At 44.5% G+C, this 18,793-nt stretch overlaps 1 protein-coding gene across 8 annotated transcripts in view; it reads left to right on the top strand.

Moving 5' to 3' along the window:
- frmd4a (FERM domain containing 4A) overlaps positions 1-18,793 on the top strand; it is a 72,793-nt gene that overhangs the window by 19,086 nt on the left and 34,914 nt on the right. For 2 of the 8 annotated variants that reach the window (XM_011606937.2, XM_011606934.2), the window contains exon 1: positions 10,757-11,261. The exons of 2 other annotated variants lie outside the window; for them this stretch is intronic. In XM_011606937.2, the coding sequence (XP_011605239.1) occupies positions 11,076-11,261 (186 nt within the window). In that variant the 5' untranslated portion in view covers positions 10,757-11,075. Of the gene's footprint in view, positions 1-4,836; positions 5,139-10,756; positions 11,262-16,981; positions 18,004-18,793 lie in introns of those variants that run through there. 4 more of the 8 variants (XM_029841372.1, XM_029841371.1, XM_029841374.1 and 1 more) reach the window with 3 other exon arrangements.

Genomic DNA, 18,793 nt, shown 5'->3' on the forward strand with positions numbered 1-18,793 from the left:
GGGGAAACCCGGGACTGATCAAGCCTCGGCTGTCACGGGGCACATCGTTTTTCTGTCTGCTGTGAAGGTGAGAAGGTGTAACGAGGACAAAAGGCAAGAACCGTGTGGGAGGGAGGTGACTCCTTTGAGTGGCAGGAATCCCCACTGGAGATTATGGCCCCAAGGGGGTCAGTCTGGCTCCCTTTTTAGTAGCTTTTCCCCCCTTCCTCCATACCATCCACCCTCAACATGAGACTAAACCAGCTAACGATCAGTAGCTTGACAAATGTGTCACAGCACCGACGGCAGGGCCGCAGCTGATTTTTCATTTCAGATCCGTGGTGATGAGTCGTAGACCCTGAAGTGATCTCAGAAGATGAACATGATCTCTTTCTCTCAACCCCGGGGGCTCTTTTTCTCCTTCATGTGGTAACCAAGTCCAACTGCATGCATCATTTTTTTTTACAGCATTTGCCATTGGTTCGTGTCGAGGAGGCCGAGCCGATGCACCTGTCAAAGGTGTGGTGTCCATCTGCGCTAAGTCATAGCTGACTGCCTGCAGCACAAGGTGGGGCTCACACGGTCCATCTCAGGTTACTCCAGGCCCTGGAGGGGGTGGGGGGTTATTCCATCTGTGCCATCTATGTTGTGAGTTGTAGAGTTAGTAGCTCATTAGCAGGACAAAGAAAATGCAAGTATGAACACATGAATGTGTTTATTTGTCTGTGTATGCACGAGGGTGCAGGTGCATCCCATTTAAACAGCTGTTTTGATACACTCTTTGTTAGTTTGCCTGAGGAATCATAATGAATCATTGTCTCCTGGAGATGGAGAGCTGTTTAGTTGGGGGGGCTGAGAGGTTTACAAGCGTTATAAGCACAGCTGCATCCTGCATGTAGACAAACAGCCCTTACGCAAAAGTGAGGGATTAACACTGTTTGGCTCAAGTATGCAGAAAGCAGGAAAAGTTTCCTTTTTTTAAAATGTATTTTAAGGCATCGCTGCGGCACAGCTGGCATTGTAGATGAATCACTCAGAGGAATTGAATTTACTTTGAGTTTTAGAATGTTGCATCAACATAAAAACAGTAACAAGGATAATGGCACCAGTCCCACACGTGCACACATGTAGTTCTGCGCATTAAAGGACACGCGGGCTTTTCTGCGTGTCCCCTGTATCGAAGTGCGTCTCTTGAGACTGCGATCATGTATAACCCATTTCCCCCCATGATCTGCCCTGTAAATATGAAATATGTAGCCGTATCATTAAACATTTAATACTCGCACTGCTGCACATTAGAGTCGCAATCATGTTTCTCACATGTGGGTCTTAAGTTGTTTTGAGTGTGCCCTTTGCACACTAGAGTAATTCCTTGAAGTTTTGCCAACTTGGAGGCAGAGAGGCTTCGATGCTCACTGGAGTGTTAATTGTTAAATCAGTGTTTAGGAAGCTGTTTCCTTTCACTTAGCGGTGTACGCTGTTCAGTTGCCTGCGTCTATTTTTGTGCATGCTGCTGCACAGTGAAGCCTCCTCTGCAACGGCTGAAGTGGGCTAAGTTTACTGGGGCAGAAAATTCTGAAGCGTGACTCAATCCTGCACCTTAAACACAACCAGCCAGCAAAATATGCCCCTGTCGCACTTTGTCTGCTCAGCGCCTCTCAGACACACACTTGAATGTAGGACAAGGAAGACAGAAGCAAATACCAGGAAGTGTGGAAAAGTCTGGTTTTACGCAGACCTTTTGATTCTGGCAATATTCGTCGACATACGTGTTTCGAGCGTAAGCACGCCCGCTTCTGTTCTCACATATGCAGGCTTTCCATGCACACGCCAACACACAGAGCGTAAATAACAGAGAATGACAGATTTGGGGTATAGAATGACATGGCGAAACTCTGATCCAGAACACAAACGGAGCAGAGAATGACTCGGCAGAATTGTCTCATCTGCACTGGCTGCCCTGCTTTGTTATCCACGTAATCAGTAGCAATTTACATTTGTAGACCGTTTACCAGAAATAGAACCAGGTGAAGGAAACATTTTTAGATCTTTTAATCCGAGAAGATAGAACAGGCACCATCAAAAGGAGAACAACATTCAGCAGAAATAAATAGTTTATGCTGCACCATAGAGACAAATTCCGCATAAGGATGGGAAGTTAGTGCATGAGTGTTGAAGCCTTAGCTTGCACTTGTGTGCTTTAATGTTGGCTTTGAGGACAGTGTGCTGCTCTCTCAGCAGAATTCACACTCCCTTGTCCAGAGTGTGATGCAGGCAGTAAACCATTTAGACAGGTTGGTACCAACAGGTGCTTAAGAGGCTTTATCAACATGTCTAGAAGAGAGACCAGTTTTGAATTTCTCAATGTGTACAAACCACACCACAGGGAAATCTGGCCACAGTTCCATTAGCACATATCCCTATTTTCCACGGCAGGTTTTTAACATCAGCCAGATCCACAATCACACACACAAAACTCAAATTTTGTAGTACTTCAAGAGTTTAGAAATCCTTTTATGTAAATCATTCGGACACGCATCCTTGGGCCAGTTTTGTAAATCGGGGTTGCCATAGCCACTGCTCTGCTTTCGATGGCGCTAACTTGATTACTGGGACAGACGGCTTAATCTGTGCAGCGGGGGCTTAGAGGGAAATTGGTTGCATTGTGATGGACTGTATCAGGAGGACCGTGACGTTGTTGGCAACAGTGTTGCCTTTATAGTGCATGTATATTTTTTTATATTATATTATATTTATATTTTATTTTTGGACACCAGTTCATGGCTTGTATTTCTATGTTTTAAAAGGTCACAAACACACACTGGGTGTTATTTGTTTTGATAGGTAATATCAAGGTGCTAACACAATAACATTAACATTTCAAGTCTTCGGACAAACTTCTGTATGTTTAAATAAAGACCTAATGCATTTAAACCAAGCAAAGATAAAACCTTGCTGAACGGCTGCTTTACACATTTACCAATGGTTGATTCCACCACAGCGCACACATGTGGGATTATAATCTGGGTTCTGACCTCGACTGTATCATGGAGTCAGACTGGGACATGCTGTCCTCTGTTGTGTCTCCGTTGCAGGATAAGCTCCTCACTAATGAGCCGGCCTGTATGGGCTGCCTGCTGCTCTACACTTTACTGTACCCAGTCTCTGTGTGCCATGCTTCACAAGTCTTAGTGACCATAAACTGTCCATCTTTGTCGTGTTAGCAGGTGCTTGTAATCCTTGAGCAGCATGCAAATGAGAATTAGAGGGATTTCCAGAGTTATTATTAACAGTGGGTTAAATATTGCCTAGCAGGCCGTGCAACGGATACAGTACAGTGATGGATCTAAGCAATGAGACTTCATCTTGTGATGTGTATTATGGTGCCATTGGAGATGTGGGCGTGCACAGAATAATGACTGTGAAATAGAACAGGTCACACCCCAGTGGTCTGGTTCAGCTCGTTTTTTGATGTGGGGGCTGATCCAGAGCACCCAAGAGAGGTCAGAGGGTAAAGGTCATTGTCACTCTGGGCCTGTGGGGTTTATAAACTGGGCAGGTGGAGGACAGGAATATGAGATAAGATTGGGAGAATTAGAAAAAGAGGAGTTTAAATATAAGGCCAAAAAAGAGATGCAAGAGGAGAAGACAACATTCAGCAATGTTCTTCTTATGTATTTTATTTGAAAAGCATGCTTGCTTTTGGTTTTGAACTTTGGCAGAAGAAAAACCTGTAAAGAACCCGATATCATATAATAACCAATATGAATCTACCTGAAAGATACCTGAAAGCTTGACGCTGTGATGATCGCTTGATTCCTTAATTAGAATCTCATCAGCTACAAGTAGGAAAGCATGCCTTTATCAAACTTTCATTATAAATCTTTGATTATTTATAAACACGTCTATTTACCATTCCTTAATGTTCTGCAGCATAATTTCTCTCCAGACTTGTTTTCTTGTTTTCTTTGCGTGTACACTGTGTTTCCCTCCCTGTGGTTGACTGCTGTGTGATATCCCATTTGTTGGTTCAGCTCCACTAAATTCTATTTTCTCTTTACCCCCTGCTGTCTGACTTGTTTTTGCTCAGTGTAAGTTTGCTGAGAGGATTTGAGGGGCTGCATTCCACCAGTGCTCCACAGAAAAACAAAAACAACTTCTCTAAGGAGCTCCACACCAACATCCTCCAACCTCCTGCTTTCCTTCTTTTCTTCTGCTTCCTCCCTCGGTGAATCAGCTCTCTGCTATGCACCAATATCATCCTCCCGACCCCACACTTTCCCAATCAGCCATCAACCCCAAATGCTCCATCAATGAACCAACTCTATCCCCCTCCGACAGGCTTTTCCATAAGCCTCCAGACAGATAGGGGCCATATGATCGTTGTTTTCTCCCTGTGTGTCTGATGGAGTTTGAGCATCCGAGGCCAGTCCCTTAATGAGCAGCCTACAATGGACCCATTGATGAGAGGCCCAGTGTGAGAGAGGATGACCCCAGCCAAGAGCTCCCAGAACTGAGCAACAACTGCCCTGGGCGTCCCATTCATACAAAGATGTCCACTGTGGACCAAAACATGAAAGGGGGGGCAGAGAACAGAAAGAGAGTGAGAAAGTGGGGGAGGAGATATCCTGCCAAATATATTTGATAGGAAAGTATGATTAAATGATGCAGTACTATGGTACAGCCTATTCTCCCCCGACTATTAATATCAAGAGTTATGTGTGGCCGTTTCTCCTCCTTCCTTCCTCGTTTGAGCATCTCAACAAGAGTGGGGCCCACCCTAGGTCCTGCCTCTGCCAGGGAGCTGTCATCATCCTCATCCCACCCATGGATCAAACTTCAGATCTAAAAAGTGGACCGAAGGACAAACCATTGTCGTTCGAGTGTTCCAGATGGGGGGTTTTGAGACAGATTTTGTGGAAAATAGAAGCGATCCTTTATCTTATCTGGACAAGAGAGAAAAGAAAACACGCACAAACTAAGTTGGACTGTTAGAAGCTGAACAACTAAGATGACAACTAAGTCACGTCGCCATCGCAGCACAGGGAAAACCGCTCACGATTAACAGAGTATTCGTCTGATTGCGTTGAACGATGACTCTCGCAGCACGGCTCGAGGACATGGAAGTCACCCTGGAACACATGCTCATGGACGTCTTTGTGAGTTGGCCCACTTTTAACTACCCATCAATTGTGTTTTCAGCCCCAATAATCAATGACAAGGCTTCAGTGTTTCACACAGTCAGAATTTATCCTTCATTGCCATTCATGACTGCAGTCATTGAACAGGGGCCAACATATGTTTAGATCTCTTTCCAGATGTTCTGTCATTAATTAGCAACAAAACCAAAGCGTAGATTGAATTCAAGGTCTGCACACAAGACATAAAAGTGGGACGTAAATCGTGTGCCTTCTACGACAAACTTAACCTGAAGATATAATTACTTAATGAATGTACACATGTAAAACCGGCAATAACATGTTTTGTTTTGATTTAGTGCATTATGAATAGACTTGACCTAAAATGTCTTAATACTCTTGGAATATTATGAGCTTTCTTCAACTCCTGGCTCCTACTCTCTGTAGACTGCAGCCCTTCTATCTACTGGCGCGGTGAAAAGGGGTTTTATTTTGTTAAATGCAGCAGGAAATACATAAGGAAAAGTCAATGAATGCCTTCCCTTGTAGGCATTTCATGCTGTAATAAATAGACAAATTGCAAAAATATCAGTACTCCTAAGTAAAGCCAGGTTCACCGTATCCCTGCGACACGTAAACACGGCAACAGAAACCCTGCTTCCTTTGATCTGCCGAGTGCCGTAATGACTTTGGTCGTTAAGCTGCTGTTTTCCTTCTACATTGTTTACAGGCAGAAGCATCTGTCGGTGTTAGCAGTAATCTATCCTTCCCTGACTTACATTGTGTTTCCCCTCTACCCTCATTCCGCTGCTGCAGGCCGTCTGTGTCACTTATTTAATGTGCAATCCATCAGCCCGTTATAGAGATTGAGGAATTTTATTTTATACATCCTATACACAATTGAAGCAGTCAAGATTAGTGATTGTGGTCTGGATTATTGATGCGCCGCACGTGGAATGTGGGGGAAAAATGTCAGAAAACTGCCTCCTTCTCCTTCGCTTCTTCTCAGAATTTTAATTTGACTGCTTATTTATTTATTTCTTTAATTGCTGAAAGTGGCTCCTTAACAGAAGGTTATCTGGCCACTTTGCATAAATAAATGAGAAATATTCAAATCTCTGGCACACATTTTTGAACGTGACGGAGTGTGCATCTGGCAAAAGGTACGCTGATGCGAAAGCGTTCATGCACGCAGTCAGACATGCGACATGGCTGCTTTGGCAAAGAGGTTTAGTCAGTGGATCCTCAAATCAAGGAGGGGTGAGGCAATGAGCACTTTCCAGCAGCAGCAGTGGGGGATGAATGAGAGGCTTTTGCTGTTAAGAAGAAAAAAATACTCAAACACAATTTGTCAGCATGTATGTGTCAACATATATGTTGATTATATGTTGACTATAACAGTCTTATATGTGGTTTCACGCAGCAGTGAAAGGGGAGAGAGCTCATATTGAAGGGTCATTAGGCTAATGGCAGTTCCTTCATCGTCCAGTAGGAAAGGACCTCTTGAGCCCCATCTGCTCTGCTCATTGACTTGAAGTAATAGCTGAGTGCACGACTTTATTCACGGAGTTCTCCTTTTCACTAGAACAGCATCAGCGCAAATGAGCGGTGCCTATATTCAACTATATACAGCTAAGTGGGCCTTTGTAGAACAAATTGCACACTTTTTGTCTGTCATCAGGACCAAGACCTCATTCAAAACCGTCAAGGACTGCACATATCTTGTACTCAAGGTTACGCTCTGCTAATATAGCAGATATGCAGTTTACAATTTAAGTCAGGTAGACACGATCTGGGCAAAGCAAATCTGGCTTGACATTCATGCCACAGAGGTCTCATTTACATAAAGAACATAGCAACACTACTGCGCACAAGGAACCCTCTGGCATCAAGGAAATAATTGTGTACTTGCGTCTCCTTGTCAGGTTCAGCCAAATTTTTTTATTGTGTTGCTGCTCCAGTGAGCTGGAGAGACATGAGAGGAAAAGAAAAGCCGTGTGTGTGTGTGTGAGAGAGAGAGAGAGAGAGAGAGGTTGGCCCTCATCTTTCTTCATCTTTCACAACAGCTGAAAGTCACATCAGTAAGTAGAGCATTCTGATTAAATATGCATTTAATTCATTTGTAGTTTAATTCAAACTCCTCCTCACATGGCCTCCCACCACGCAGTCCCGTCCCCCAACATTTCCATCCCCTCCATGACATCAGCCTGGAGAAAAATCTTCATCCTTGTCTCCTCCTCCTCCTCTGACAGAGGAAGACCTCAGCTCTATGCACTCGCTTCTATCACTGCCACGCTCTCTTGCTCTGTTGTGCTCGGCTCTTTTCAACATGGACTCTCCTCTCTCCAGCAGCCATTAAGCACTAATTCACATCTTTTGAGCGAGCTGGCCCGGCCACAAAGAGCCCTGCGGTCTCTGAGGTCGCCCAGGCTGCAAAGAGAACAAACGCTGTGACGTTCTGATACCAAGCGCCCCATTGTTGTGTATTTGTGTTTACGTGCATGTGCATATCCTGTTCGTCATGTAGCAACTAGCATGCCATTGTCTTCTAGTCATTCCTCTATAGATATTACAAACAGAGGCCATTGATCGCGCTTATTACATGTGCTATTATATAATGGGTGTGTTCTCTGCCCGGTGACAAAATAGTTCAATTATAGTAAGCTGACCCTCTGCTCTCTTCTCACTCTGTGACTCTCAAGCCTTCCATTTTCTCCCGCTCCCCCCCTCTAATGTAGTTCTCTTTCTTTGCCTCAGCCAAAGACTCATTGTCCCATTTAATAGCCGAGGAATAAAGTGCAAAAATACAGAATGCTTGTGCCCCATGAAGGAAATGGGAAAAATCTATCTATCTATCTATCTATCTATCTATCTATCTATCTATCTATCTATCTATCTATCTATCTATCTATCTATCTATCTATCTATCTATCTATCTATCTATCTATCTATCTATCTATATATATATATATATATATACAGCCATCAATCAGTCTATTTCTATATAGATTACGGTATCAGCTGGCTCAGCGGGTGCAGAGGGTTTCCACTAACCTGGGGAATAATTCACCCTCATCTGTTATTCACCGGGGCAAAAACACATCTAGTGCTCCATTTAAGTCTGCCCGAGCTCTCGTAATAGACTGGTAATTTGCCCATTGGAATGATATAGTATATTCTAATTCCATTAAAGCCTATAGTCTGAATAATGGCATGCACTCAGACAAAGTTCTACTATTATTTTTCCAAAGGCCCCTGCCAGTGCATCCCTGGCTGTAAACGTACGTCTGCCGCGGCTCAAATTTTTAATCATGGTGAGAGACACACAAGGACATGCGGCAGACAGTGCGTGTGTTCGTGCACACATGCACACACACCCAGTCACCTTGAATCAGGTGAAGCAGATGTGCTGATTCATACCGCTGGATCAGGACAACCCGTTCTAAAAACCTCTCAGACATATAAATATGCCCTATTTTTCCTCATGATTGAAAAAAATAAAAGCTCCAGATTCCTCGGTGTCTAAATGTTACCTTTCCACGCAAAAATGTTTCCCAGGCTCTCTCCCACAGACACCGGTGGCGGGATAATAATTGAAGTGGATGCTCCATTAAAGGGAAGTCATTATGATTGGTTATGGCCCGATGAAGGGGGGGTGCTTTTTCTATTCATCTTATTCACACAGGAAGGAGACAAACAACACTAGTTGAACATGAATCTTAGACAGGGGGCAGAATGTGGGGATTTTTTTTTTGGTCTGCATAATGATGCACTAATGTAGCCCTTTGTGATTTGTGGAGCCTCTAAACCCAAACAGTCAACCCCCTCTTTTGCTGCCTGAGTGGAGGAGAAATTCCTGCTTGAGGGGCTTTACATAAACACACCTACCCACGCATATCACACACACACAAAATCAGGAGTCGGACCAGTGGGATGAGTCAGGCAGCTGTGGACAGAGACTGGCTAGGTTATTGGGATACATTTATTCATAAAGGATAGCTTCTTATTACCATAGCTATGAAGGAAACAGACCAAAACAAAACGATAATAAAGCCCACCCAGTTCTAACACCTCAGGTATTACCATCTGTCTCTGGCAGTCTTCCTATTGATGTTCTTGAATACAGATCATGTTGTTACTCATTTAACTCCATTTTATTGGCGATCCAGCACGGTGTCGAATCAAGCAGCAATAGTATATTATTATGTTTGGGATTTTTGGTGCCGTATGCTGGTGCTGTTTTTAGATCTGGAGTGAAAGTGAAATCCTGTTTACCGTCATTTTTGTGTGTTGTTGACTGAAATGGGTCATTGTGTATCCAGCCGGAGGCATGAAGGGTTGCATGTTGTGGGCTTCTTTTATTTTGTTTTTCTTCCTGTCAAGGCGAGGGTTTTTTATTCCGCTAAACATGATATATATATATTTATTTTTTGATAGTCATAACTAGAAGAAAAAAATTCAGAGCTGCAAAAAACATATAGTTTTTAAATATAAGTCAAGACTGATCTCTAAAAGCCTTGAACTGTTTCCTGGTGCTCCAGGAGCAGTTGGAGGTGGTTCAACTGTGAGCAAAGAGACAATCTCCATTCATTCCTTTTTGGCTTTGAGTCCAGCTGTTCCCGCATCCTACAAGGCCTAGATGTGCTCTGCCTGAGTTTATATATAGCACTGTGTAGCACTCATGTAGGCCACAGTCGCTCACTCAAGTGGACCAGGGTTTTGAATAAGTGATGCTTGCACTACAGATGCATTGAGCCACTGTTGCATGATGTGTGTTAATGTGTGAATTGTTGTTGGGTCCTGTCATAAACATTAGCAGGGACTTTGTTCATCATTTCAGCTGGTGGCTTTAATCTGATCCATCATCAGATCACTTTATAAATGGTAACTGAGCTAAATTGTTGCGTGTATAATCCGCCGCTGCTTGGTCACACCAAACACTGAGTCCATACGAGGAGTACATAGGAGCCGAGCTGTGCATAGACCCACTTAGGTTAATTCAGCTGGCAGCTAATATTGATGCTCAGAGGTAACCTTAGTGGTCATTGATAACTGAAATATGACAATAAGTCACTCGGAGCAGCTCTAACTCATGCCTCCAATAACTCTAATGGTCACGTAAAGACCAATATGGATGTGGATGACTGACTCAGCTCTGTGTGGCCATCGCAATGAATAAAAGGTTCACGAGTCCTGGAGCACTTCAGTTACGGTTTAAAAGAAATAAGGACCAAAAAAAAGCCTCATTTATACGCCTTTCTTCGGATAGATGATGAACCAAGTAATATGACAGCTACTATCTGTAACCACTGGGTGTGTGTGTCTGTGTGTGTGTGTGTGTGTCTGTGTTCTCTCAGTTTTTGTTCTGCTCCAGACAGCACAGGGAGAAAGCTGGATGTGGTATTGCAAAGATAATCTCCCAACCAGATGGCAAAACATCCCATATTCCTTTTGAGGTTCCCCACGTGACTCCCTGTGTGTGTGTGTGTGTGTGTGTGTGTGTGTGTGCGTGCGCGCGCGTAAGGGGGGGGGGGGGGGGCAGAGGGTGTGTACAGTCTGCTTGCACGCAATTTTTTTCTTGGCCCACGTGACGCAAACGCGTATGCTAATAACAACCATAACGTCACATTAATCCACTGACCTGGTTAAGCCCCCGACTGAAGTAAGCGAGTGTGGGAGGCTGGGAGGGGGAGCTGCCAGTGCCACGGAGGAGAAGCGAGAGGAGAGACAAAGCATGCTCCCTCTCCCTCTCACACACTCTCACACACTCAGCAGCGGCTTTGTGGAGCGGGAGCTGAGAGAGGAAGAATGGAAAGAGTTTCAACACGAGGGGAAATAGAGGTGGAGAGCGACCCGTAGGAGTGGTGCGTGCTGCAGCTCTATCCATACGCGGACACACACCTCAACGACACACACTTTTTTTCTCCTCGGTATAACCCCACGCAAGAGCTGGTGTGAATGCCTGCTGCCAGGCTGGACGGGACAGAGAGGACGCCCACCTCGCACACACATGTCCACACACCCACAGAGACGCACACCGTGGAGCGCACCATGGTGGTCCAGGGAGCGGTGACGCCTGGGAGAACCCGCCGGCTGATGCTAAAGCTGCCGGTGGGGACTCTGCGGAGGAACAGTGGAGAGAGGGTAAGGCAGGGCTTCCCCCTTCCTTTTCTGTTTCTCACTTTCTTCCTTTTGTGTGCAGGGTTGTCTGAGGCTGTGTTTGTTGTAATGGGAAGACCAGAATATTCATTTTCCTAGCAAAGTGAGGACTTTTTTTTTTAATCAAAGAACATTGGGGCTGGTTTTCATCGCTTCAAAACACTGTTTGAGGGTTAAGACCTGGTTTAAGTTTAGGGTTAGGCATTTTTTTGTGATGGTTCGAGTTAGGCTAGTTGGCTGGGGATTTATCTATGTCACCGTGAGTCCACACTGAGATAAAAGTAGAAACATGTGTGTGTGGGGGAGATTTCAAAAGGTTCTTGGCTAATCCAGGAGATGGTATTAGAATCAAGTTGGTGGAAGGAAAGTCAAGAGCAAAGCTTTTAATCTCTCCACCGGACAATTCTTCTCCCCGTTCCTCTTCCTGTCACTCTCAGTCCGTCAATCTTCCCAGTGCCTTGGTCTGTGTCTGTCACTCTTAATGTATTCCACTGCAGTCCTGTTTTTCAAGGTTACCAAAAAGTCTCGCTGTGGGAGGGCTGTCTTCCAGTGCAGCTTGTTTGCCTGCCACTTTCACTGCAGTTAAACAGATTTAAAAAACATGAGCGTGGTTGCTTCCGTAAGGCAAAGCCAGCGTTGCAGTCTTGATTTACAGATCCTGCAGCTCAGAGGTCTTTTTGGAGACTGAGAGCATCTTAAAATAGTTTCCAGCATGGACAGGGAGGATGGGTTTGAAACGCCAACGTCAGCAGCAGGACAGGCTGTAGCCTGTCTCTCCAGGAAAGTGACGCATCATTTAAAAGCTTTGTGATTTATTCCTCAGGTATTCATTCTGCGATGCAACTGGCTTTCATTTTGAGTGCTAATAATCAGGTGCATAGACAATTATTTCCAGTTCCCTTCTACGTGGCGTCCTCTCATACTTTGGGGTCTTAATCCAAAGATTCCAGGTCACAAATCACATTTTTGTTTTCTATTTACTGGATGGCAATGTTGCTTGATTGTCAGAGGCTAGAGCTGAATATTCAGCACCATTCTGAGAGAAGTCAATCCTGCTGGTTGATTGGCTGGTGCCTGCACACCCCTGCACACACACAGAGTCACCTAAATCAACATAATTAATAGAGGAAAGCAGACTTTCTCACAGGAACAGAGGTCTCTCTTTCTCTGCTGATTGCATTTCTTTCCCGTGCCCCCTATTCTTCTCGCTGCCAGCTGGGTGCAGACGCACTGGAAGGGGATTACTCGTGATTTCCATACACGTATCATTGTGCTGGGAAATTTTGAAAGGAATATACTGGTTTGTCATGAATTAGTTCGATGTGTGAAGCCGTGCGCGTGTCGGGTGATAAATCCGAAAAATGTCTGTCAAAACCGCACATGCGTTGAAAGGAAAGAGCTAAATGACCACATTGTGATGTAGCTTGTAGCTTGCTGGTTTAATTACAGAGGAACAAACTCAGTGGTGCATCCATACCATCTGACAGTCCTTAAAAGGATCCGTTTCCGAGCCTCATTGTGACAGGAAAATACTTTCACTTCCATGAAAGTCTGCAGATTTGTCGTGCTCTGACTTGTCCCATAACTGAGTTATCACTCGATTTCCACATACTGTAACCTGCATAGAGGAGACATGGGAAGAAAAATATTGACAAAAACTGGATCTCTAAGCAGCTGACTGAGCAGAGTGGGAACACAGTCAGTAAAATGTTTATTGCTGAAAGCATAAATCTAATTAAAAGCAGGTTATGCACTTGAGAGTTCATCCTTCAGAGGTTAGTAGGCGTGCGCTTGCCTCTGGCTAAACATCGGCTTTTGAAAGATGTTTTATAAATGGATCCTCCAAATTTAAGCGCGTTAACGATAGCGTGCACTTGTCTGTCACTCGCTGAACGCAGATACATTTCATCACCCTCGTTTGAGCCGTTTCAGATGGGCGTGATATTTTTTCATCCCGTGTAATTGAGCAACATTGACAGGCCGAGCACGGACTTTCACGGGCCCTCAGCACGCCTCATTAACCTCGGGACAATGAGAGGGGGGAAAACTTAAAAGAAAACAAAAAAAAACTTCCCTTTACTCAAAATAACTTTTTTTTGCAACTCATTTTCCTATATACCTCAAAAACCCAGAATCTTGGCTTCAGTTTCTCTTTGTGCCTTTTGAATAACTCTTCAGCATGCGTAACACTTGAACGAAGGATAAAAGACCGGAGGAAATACAGGCGTAGATAAATTGTAAGAAGATCAAAGTATAATATGGCGATGAAGGTGGTGACAGCTTCTTTTACGGGACGTGAGTGGTCCGAAAGAGGATTATCCAGCTATCATGCTAAGCTGCTCAGCTCTTTTGTGTCAAATTAAGAAGGCAAACAACAAATAAACAATGAGAAGAGAGGGCACGAGGAAGAGGGACGTGTTTGTGTAAAGGGGAACCAAGAGACAAAAACGGTTCTGATACCCAGAACTTGAATCTGTCTCCAAGGAAACATATTGTTTTCAGCCACAGCGCAGGAGGAGGAGAGTTAAAGGTGGGGGTGGCTGGATCAGTGTCAATGACGCCTGCGTGCAGTTTCAGTAGCTTGAATAAAGAGAAAAAAACATGTTCATGAGTTGGATAGGAATGCAAACAGACAAAAGGGTGACTGTAATTTAACACCAGAGGCATGAAAGGTAGAAGGTTCCACGCCAAGTGGTGAAGGGCAGGGATTGATCTTTGTTACCTATAAACGTCTTGATTGAACCAAAAGAGAAGGTCAACGCTGGACTCAGGCATTCTGTAGGTCAAGGGAAAAGTTTTACTTGTTTTCCATCAGGTCAATTTGATTGTCTCGGCATTAGTGTTGGTGCTCATTTGTCAAAGCGAAAGAAGCGACCCTGAGAATTTTGTGCTTTTAATTGTTTTAGTCCTCCCTCCACCAACACCAAGAGCTGATTTATGCTTCCCCGCAAGTTGGCTTCCTTTAGTATTGATTTCCTGGGATCTCAACCTGAACCCAGCATGGAGGTGAAAGGGCTGTGGCCAGTCAGTCCAATTAGGAAGATAAAGGAAAGAGAAATGAAGGGATGAAAGAAGGAAAGAACAAACAAGATGTTGGGCTCCTGAAGCCCCGGTTCAGCATGAAAGCAGATTCTCTTCTCTCTGTAAGACAGCTCAGAGGGGGGAATGTTTTGGAGCAACGAAGGGAAAAGTTGGGGTTCACATGGGACTCTGACAGCTTCTTTACTTTCTGTTTCTTTCATCACTCTGCAACATTTTTTTAAAAATGGTCTTCATTCCCCATCCAAAATTAAGCCACTGTTCCAGAGATAATGGCACAGCTGCACACAAGTATGTCATAGCAGAGCACAATCAGACAAAGAGATGCTCGTCTATTGACTGGAAATGAAAGCTGAAGGCAGCGATCTGCTCATAAAGTGCACTCTTTGGAGACAGTTGCTAGCTGGTGAGCTATTGTACTGGCCAATGGCAAAACTTCGCTATAGGGTGTGTGTGTGTGCACGTGTTTGCACATGTGTATGTTCCTCTGCCACCCTCTCGGAATGATTTCTCCGTTATCTCAGCTTCTCCGGTCTCAGAAAGCTGCACAAAGACCTTTCTTAAGCAGAGGAACAGAGTGTGGCTTGATGGGAGCGAGTCTGTTCCCCCAAAACAGGATGTAGAGACCCTGAGATGGTCCTCCTAAAATATCCCAGCACAATCTGGGCCCTTTGTTAGACATAGATAACACTGCTCTTTAAGAACGAAACCACTGTCTGTGGTTCACGTATGAAGGCTTTTATTCATAGTGTGCGTGTGTGGGTGTGTGTGTGTGTGGGTGTGTCTATATACCGAAAAAGGGAAGACACGAAACAAATGAGGAATGCACTGGAAAAAAACATTTTTTCTTAAAAATGTTGGAAATGTCACTTGTTTTCCTGTGAGCTGTAACACGGTAATCCTCATTAATATTTATCTGCAAGGCAGAGTGGAGAGAATGATTAGCTCGCGAGCGTGAGCAGGCCCAGTGCACGTTTCCCCGAGTGAACATCCCTTCGCGCAGCTTCTACACTTCAGGGACTAATGCCTTACAACAATACTTCAAAGGTTCACGGGGGCCTTTTTTCATCTAGCATCATCAGAAGTTGCATTGTAAATATTGTGCAGCATATATTTATTTTTAATGAAGACTGAAAACAAGGTTTCTGACATGCACATACCTTCTCGTGCTGCATTCATGCTCCCTTTGGAGTCACATGATGCTACATTGATTTTCCTGCTTGCACCTGTGATACAATCACTGAATGTCAGGCCGGGTCTATTATTTGCCCATCACCTAAAATCTCTGTCACACTGGCTGTGTTGTGTGAGGCTGTGGGTGTGTGTAGGTGGGCGGGTGTTAAAGCAAGGGAAATTAGGAACGTGTGCACTTTGTGGTATGCTGTGATAGACTCTCCAGACTAACTCCCCTCAAGATACATCAGCGGTAGCACCACAGCTGAAATATTCTTGTGTTCTTGTGACCCACTTCCCTCCATTGCTCTCCCACTCTCCTATCTTTGCCTCTCTGTCGCTCTCTCCAAAATTTGCCTGTGCTCTGGTGTAACACGCCTCACTGGAGATCAGAAGGCAAGGGGATCACTGAGAGAGGGAGAGAGACAGAAAGAGGAAAATAGATCAAAAGATGGAGAAAAGTGATTTATTTTTGACTGGGATGTCCTCACAGCTAATTAGGTTGTGGGTGTAAAGTGATATTTTATTCCCCTTTGGCTGTCACTTTCTGTCTATACACCATTTATTGCGAAATTCCAAAGTTTTCTTCTTTCTGTCTTGTTACCGTGGTAATAGCCAGTCAGCTGACACGCCGGTGCTGACTGTTTGCATCACAGGGCCTTGTCTGACCTTTCCCAGGAGTCAACAGGATAGCACGCACACAGAATCATGGGAACGGCTCAGTGTCATACCTCAACCCCCCCCAACTACCAACTCCCTCCCTCCTATCACAACAAATATTTGCGCCCTTCATAAATTACAGTGGCTGGGAAGTGACCGTCCCACGCCTTTTACGTGTAGCCCGGATTGATCTTTGGAAAATTCTCAGTGGAGGAATGCCCTACATTCCTCATGGGTATCCGAGGACACCACTGAGAGGGCAGCAGGGGCCCTGAGATAGAGCTGTGGAGTTGCTGATGTGCACAGACAAAGCATGCAGCATGTGCCGAGCGAAGTTTGCTAAATCTATGAAGCTTTAAAGGATTACCGGAGATTTATCGTAGATTTGAACATTAATTTCACTGTTGTGTCAGTAGCGCACAAAGAAATTAAGGGAGGAGATGCTAAATGCAAAAATCTATTATTTACAGTGATGAAAGGCATCACACTGTGTGCTGACAAAAAAAGGCATTGTGTGTGTGTGTGTATACACACTTATAGCATGTCAGCCATAAAGTTGGTGACCCCGCGCATCGATAAACTCCACAGTGAATCAGACTGTCATACCAGGCCATTTAATCCCCCCTCAGATTGGGTTTAGTCGGCAGGCAGATCATTACTGTACACACTGCAGAGTTATTGAACTTGATATCGATCTTAGCTCGCTGGAGAAAGCGGAAGGAAAGTGAGAAAGAAAGGAATCAGGTTCCCTTCTAAAAATCATTGGACATTTGAAGAGGTCCACTCATGGAGACCTCAATGTTGCCTCCTTGTGACCGCTGATGCAAAACTAAATGTTATCAGTCATATTTGCATATTTTCTAATCTGCTCAAGGATAATGTGTCAAGTTATTAGAGAGTGTCGCATGGGCTGTCTGTCTTCATTTCCTTCTGTTTAGTTTGGATAATCAGGATAATCCTGTTTTGGGAAAGTGGGCTAAAATTGTTTCCTTTTTTGGGTAAAATCACAGCGAAGTGAGGTGTTTGTGCACCCGTACCTGCATGGGGAGGATGTGTGTCAGTGTCAGTGTGTGCATGTGCATCGCACGTTTAAAAGGCAGTTTTTGCAGTCCTGACTTCTCTTTGACTCCGACGCTGATGTGGTTGCTGTTCTTGGGAGCTTCAGTGTGAGAGTGCATACCACTTTAAAAACGGCTCGTCGGGGAGAGACGGAGACCTGACTGCATTTCCTTAGTGGGAATGTTTGTGTTTATGGCGCTCAGGCCGGCGAAGAGAGGCCGTATCGCTTGAGTGAGAGGAAGGAAGGAGGAAGAAAGAGAGAAAGTGTCTGATTAGTGAAAACCGGCTCTTCGGGACTGGACAGAAGGACTCGGAGAGTTTGACCTTGAGGATGCAGCCGACCGCTGTAGCCCGTCGTGCCTGAGAGAGGATATGGGAAAGAGAGACATTAGCATAGGATTCTCTTGTCTCTCTGTGACTTACCTCTAGAGATGACCTAATAATTATCTGGAGCTAAAGTGGTTTCAAGAAGACGAGAAAGGCTAATTCCTCCTAATTACCAGGGCCCCTGTGGAGTTTACCACTGGGGCTCACCTGTCCAAATAAAGGATTGCTAATGTGATACCTGTGGGTGTCCCACTAACAGCATAACTACAGATCCAACTGTACTGATTCAAAGAGGAAAAGAATGGAGGCAGTCCTGGTGGGTCTCGATGAGGCAGTCTGTACGCGTCATAGTCTTCTGTGGACTCTCACTTCAACAGCCCTGCGACACCTTCACGTGCATGCCAGGAACTTCCCTGCACACTTGCATCTGATACAGAAACACAGGTGTGTCTCAAGGCCACTTTATCAGGTAGGGTGCACACAAAGCAAACGGCACGCGCTTTAACTGTATGCAAATTTAAATATGAGTGTGTTTAACTACATGTGCAGCCAGCTAGTTTACAAGTGCATGTGCATAGGTTCCATCATGGGACGCCTGTGGAGCTGGTAGTAATACTCGTTAATGGAACCCTTTTAACGTCGTTGGGAGGGTTCCCACCAATTTCATCCACTGTGCTACATTGCTTTTCTTTCATTTTAGTTAAGTGTTCAGTATGCAGAGCAGTGACAGGAAGCTGTGTTGCTAGGGTGCCTATTTAGGAGCTGCAACCCAAGCTGTTAAGCCCTTCAGTGTTTCTGTGAATGGGGCTGGTTGCGCAGAGACGTATTCAGACACAGTTTCTTTTGAAATTTGGTCTAACTCTTGCCAGTCGAACTGTCTTTCAATGTACTACGGTATATCTAAAATTGAATTACATTTTCCATCAACTGTTTGCCCAGGGTCATGCATTTGTCAAGCAGTGATTCGGCAAAACGGTTGATCTGTATTCACTTCCCTGTCTCTGGGTGTTTCACGGAACCATTAGTATTCCCCCAGCATCATACCTGCCTGTGTGCAGCTGGCACCACCAGGACAAACAGGCTAAAAGAGAGACATTGAGACGTGTTGCAGGAACATACAGCATATGTGGAATAATCTAATGCACAATACAAACTTTGTTTTTTCTACACGTATTCTCTAATCCCTTTTCTTTTCATTTTTCAGTCCAGAATCTACTGGATTATTATTCTAAAAATTGTGAAAAGTGTATTGTTTTTTG

Source organism: Takifugu rubripes, chromosome 9 (genome assembly GCF_901000725.2).
Source record: "Takifugu rubripes chromosome 9, fTakRub1.2, whole genome shotgun sequence".
NCBI lineage: Eukaryota > Metazoa > Chordata > Actinopteri > Tetraodontiformes > Tetraodontidae > Takifugu > Takifugu rubripes.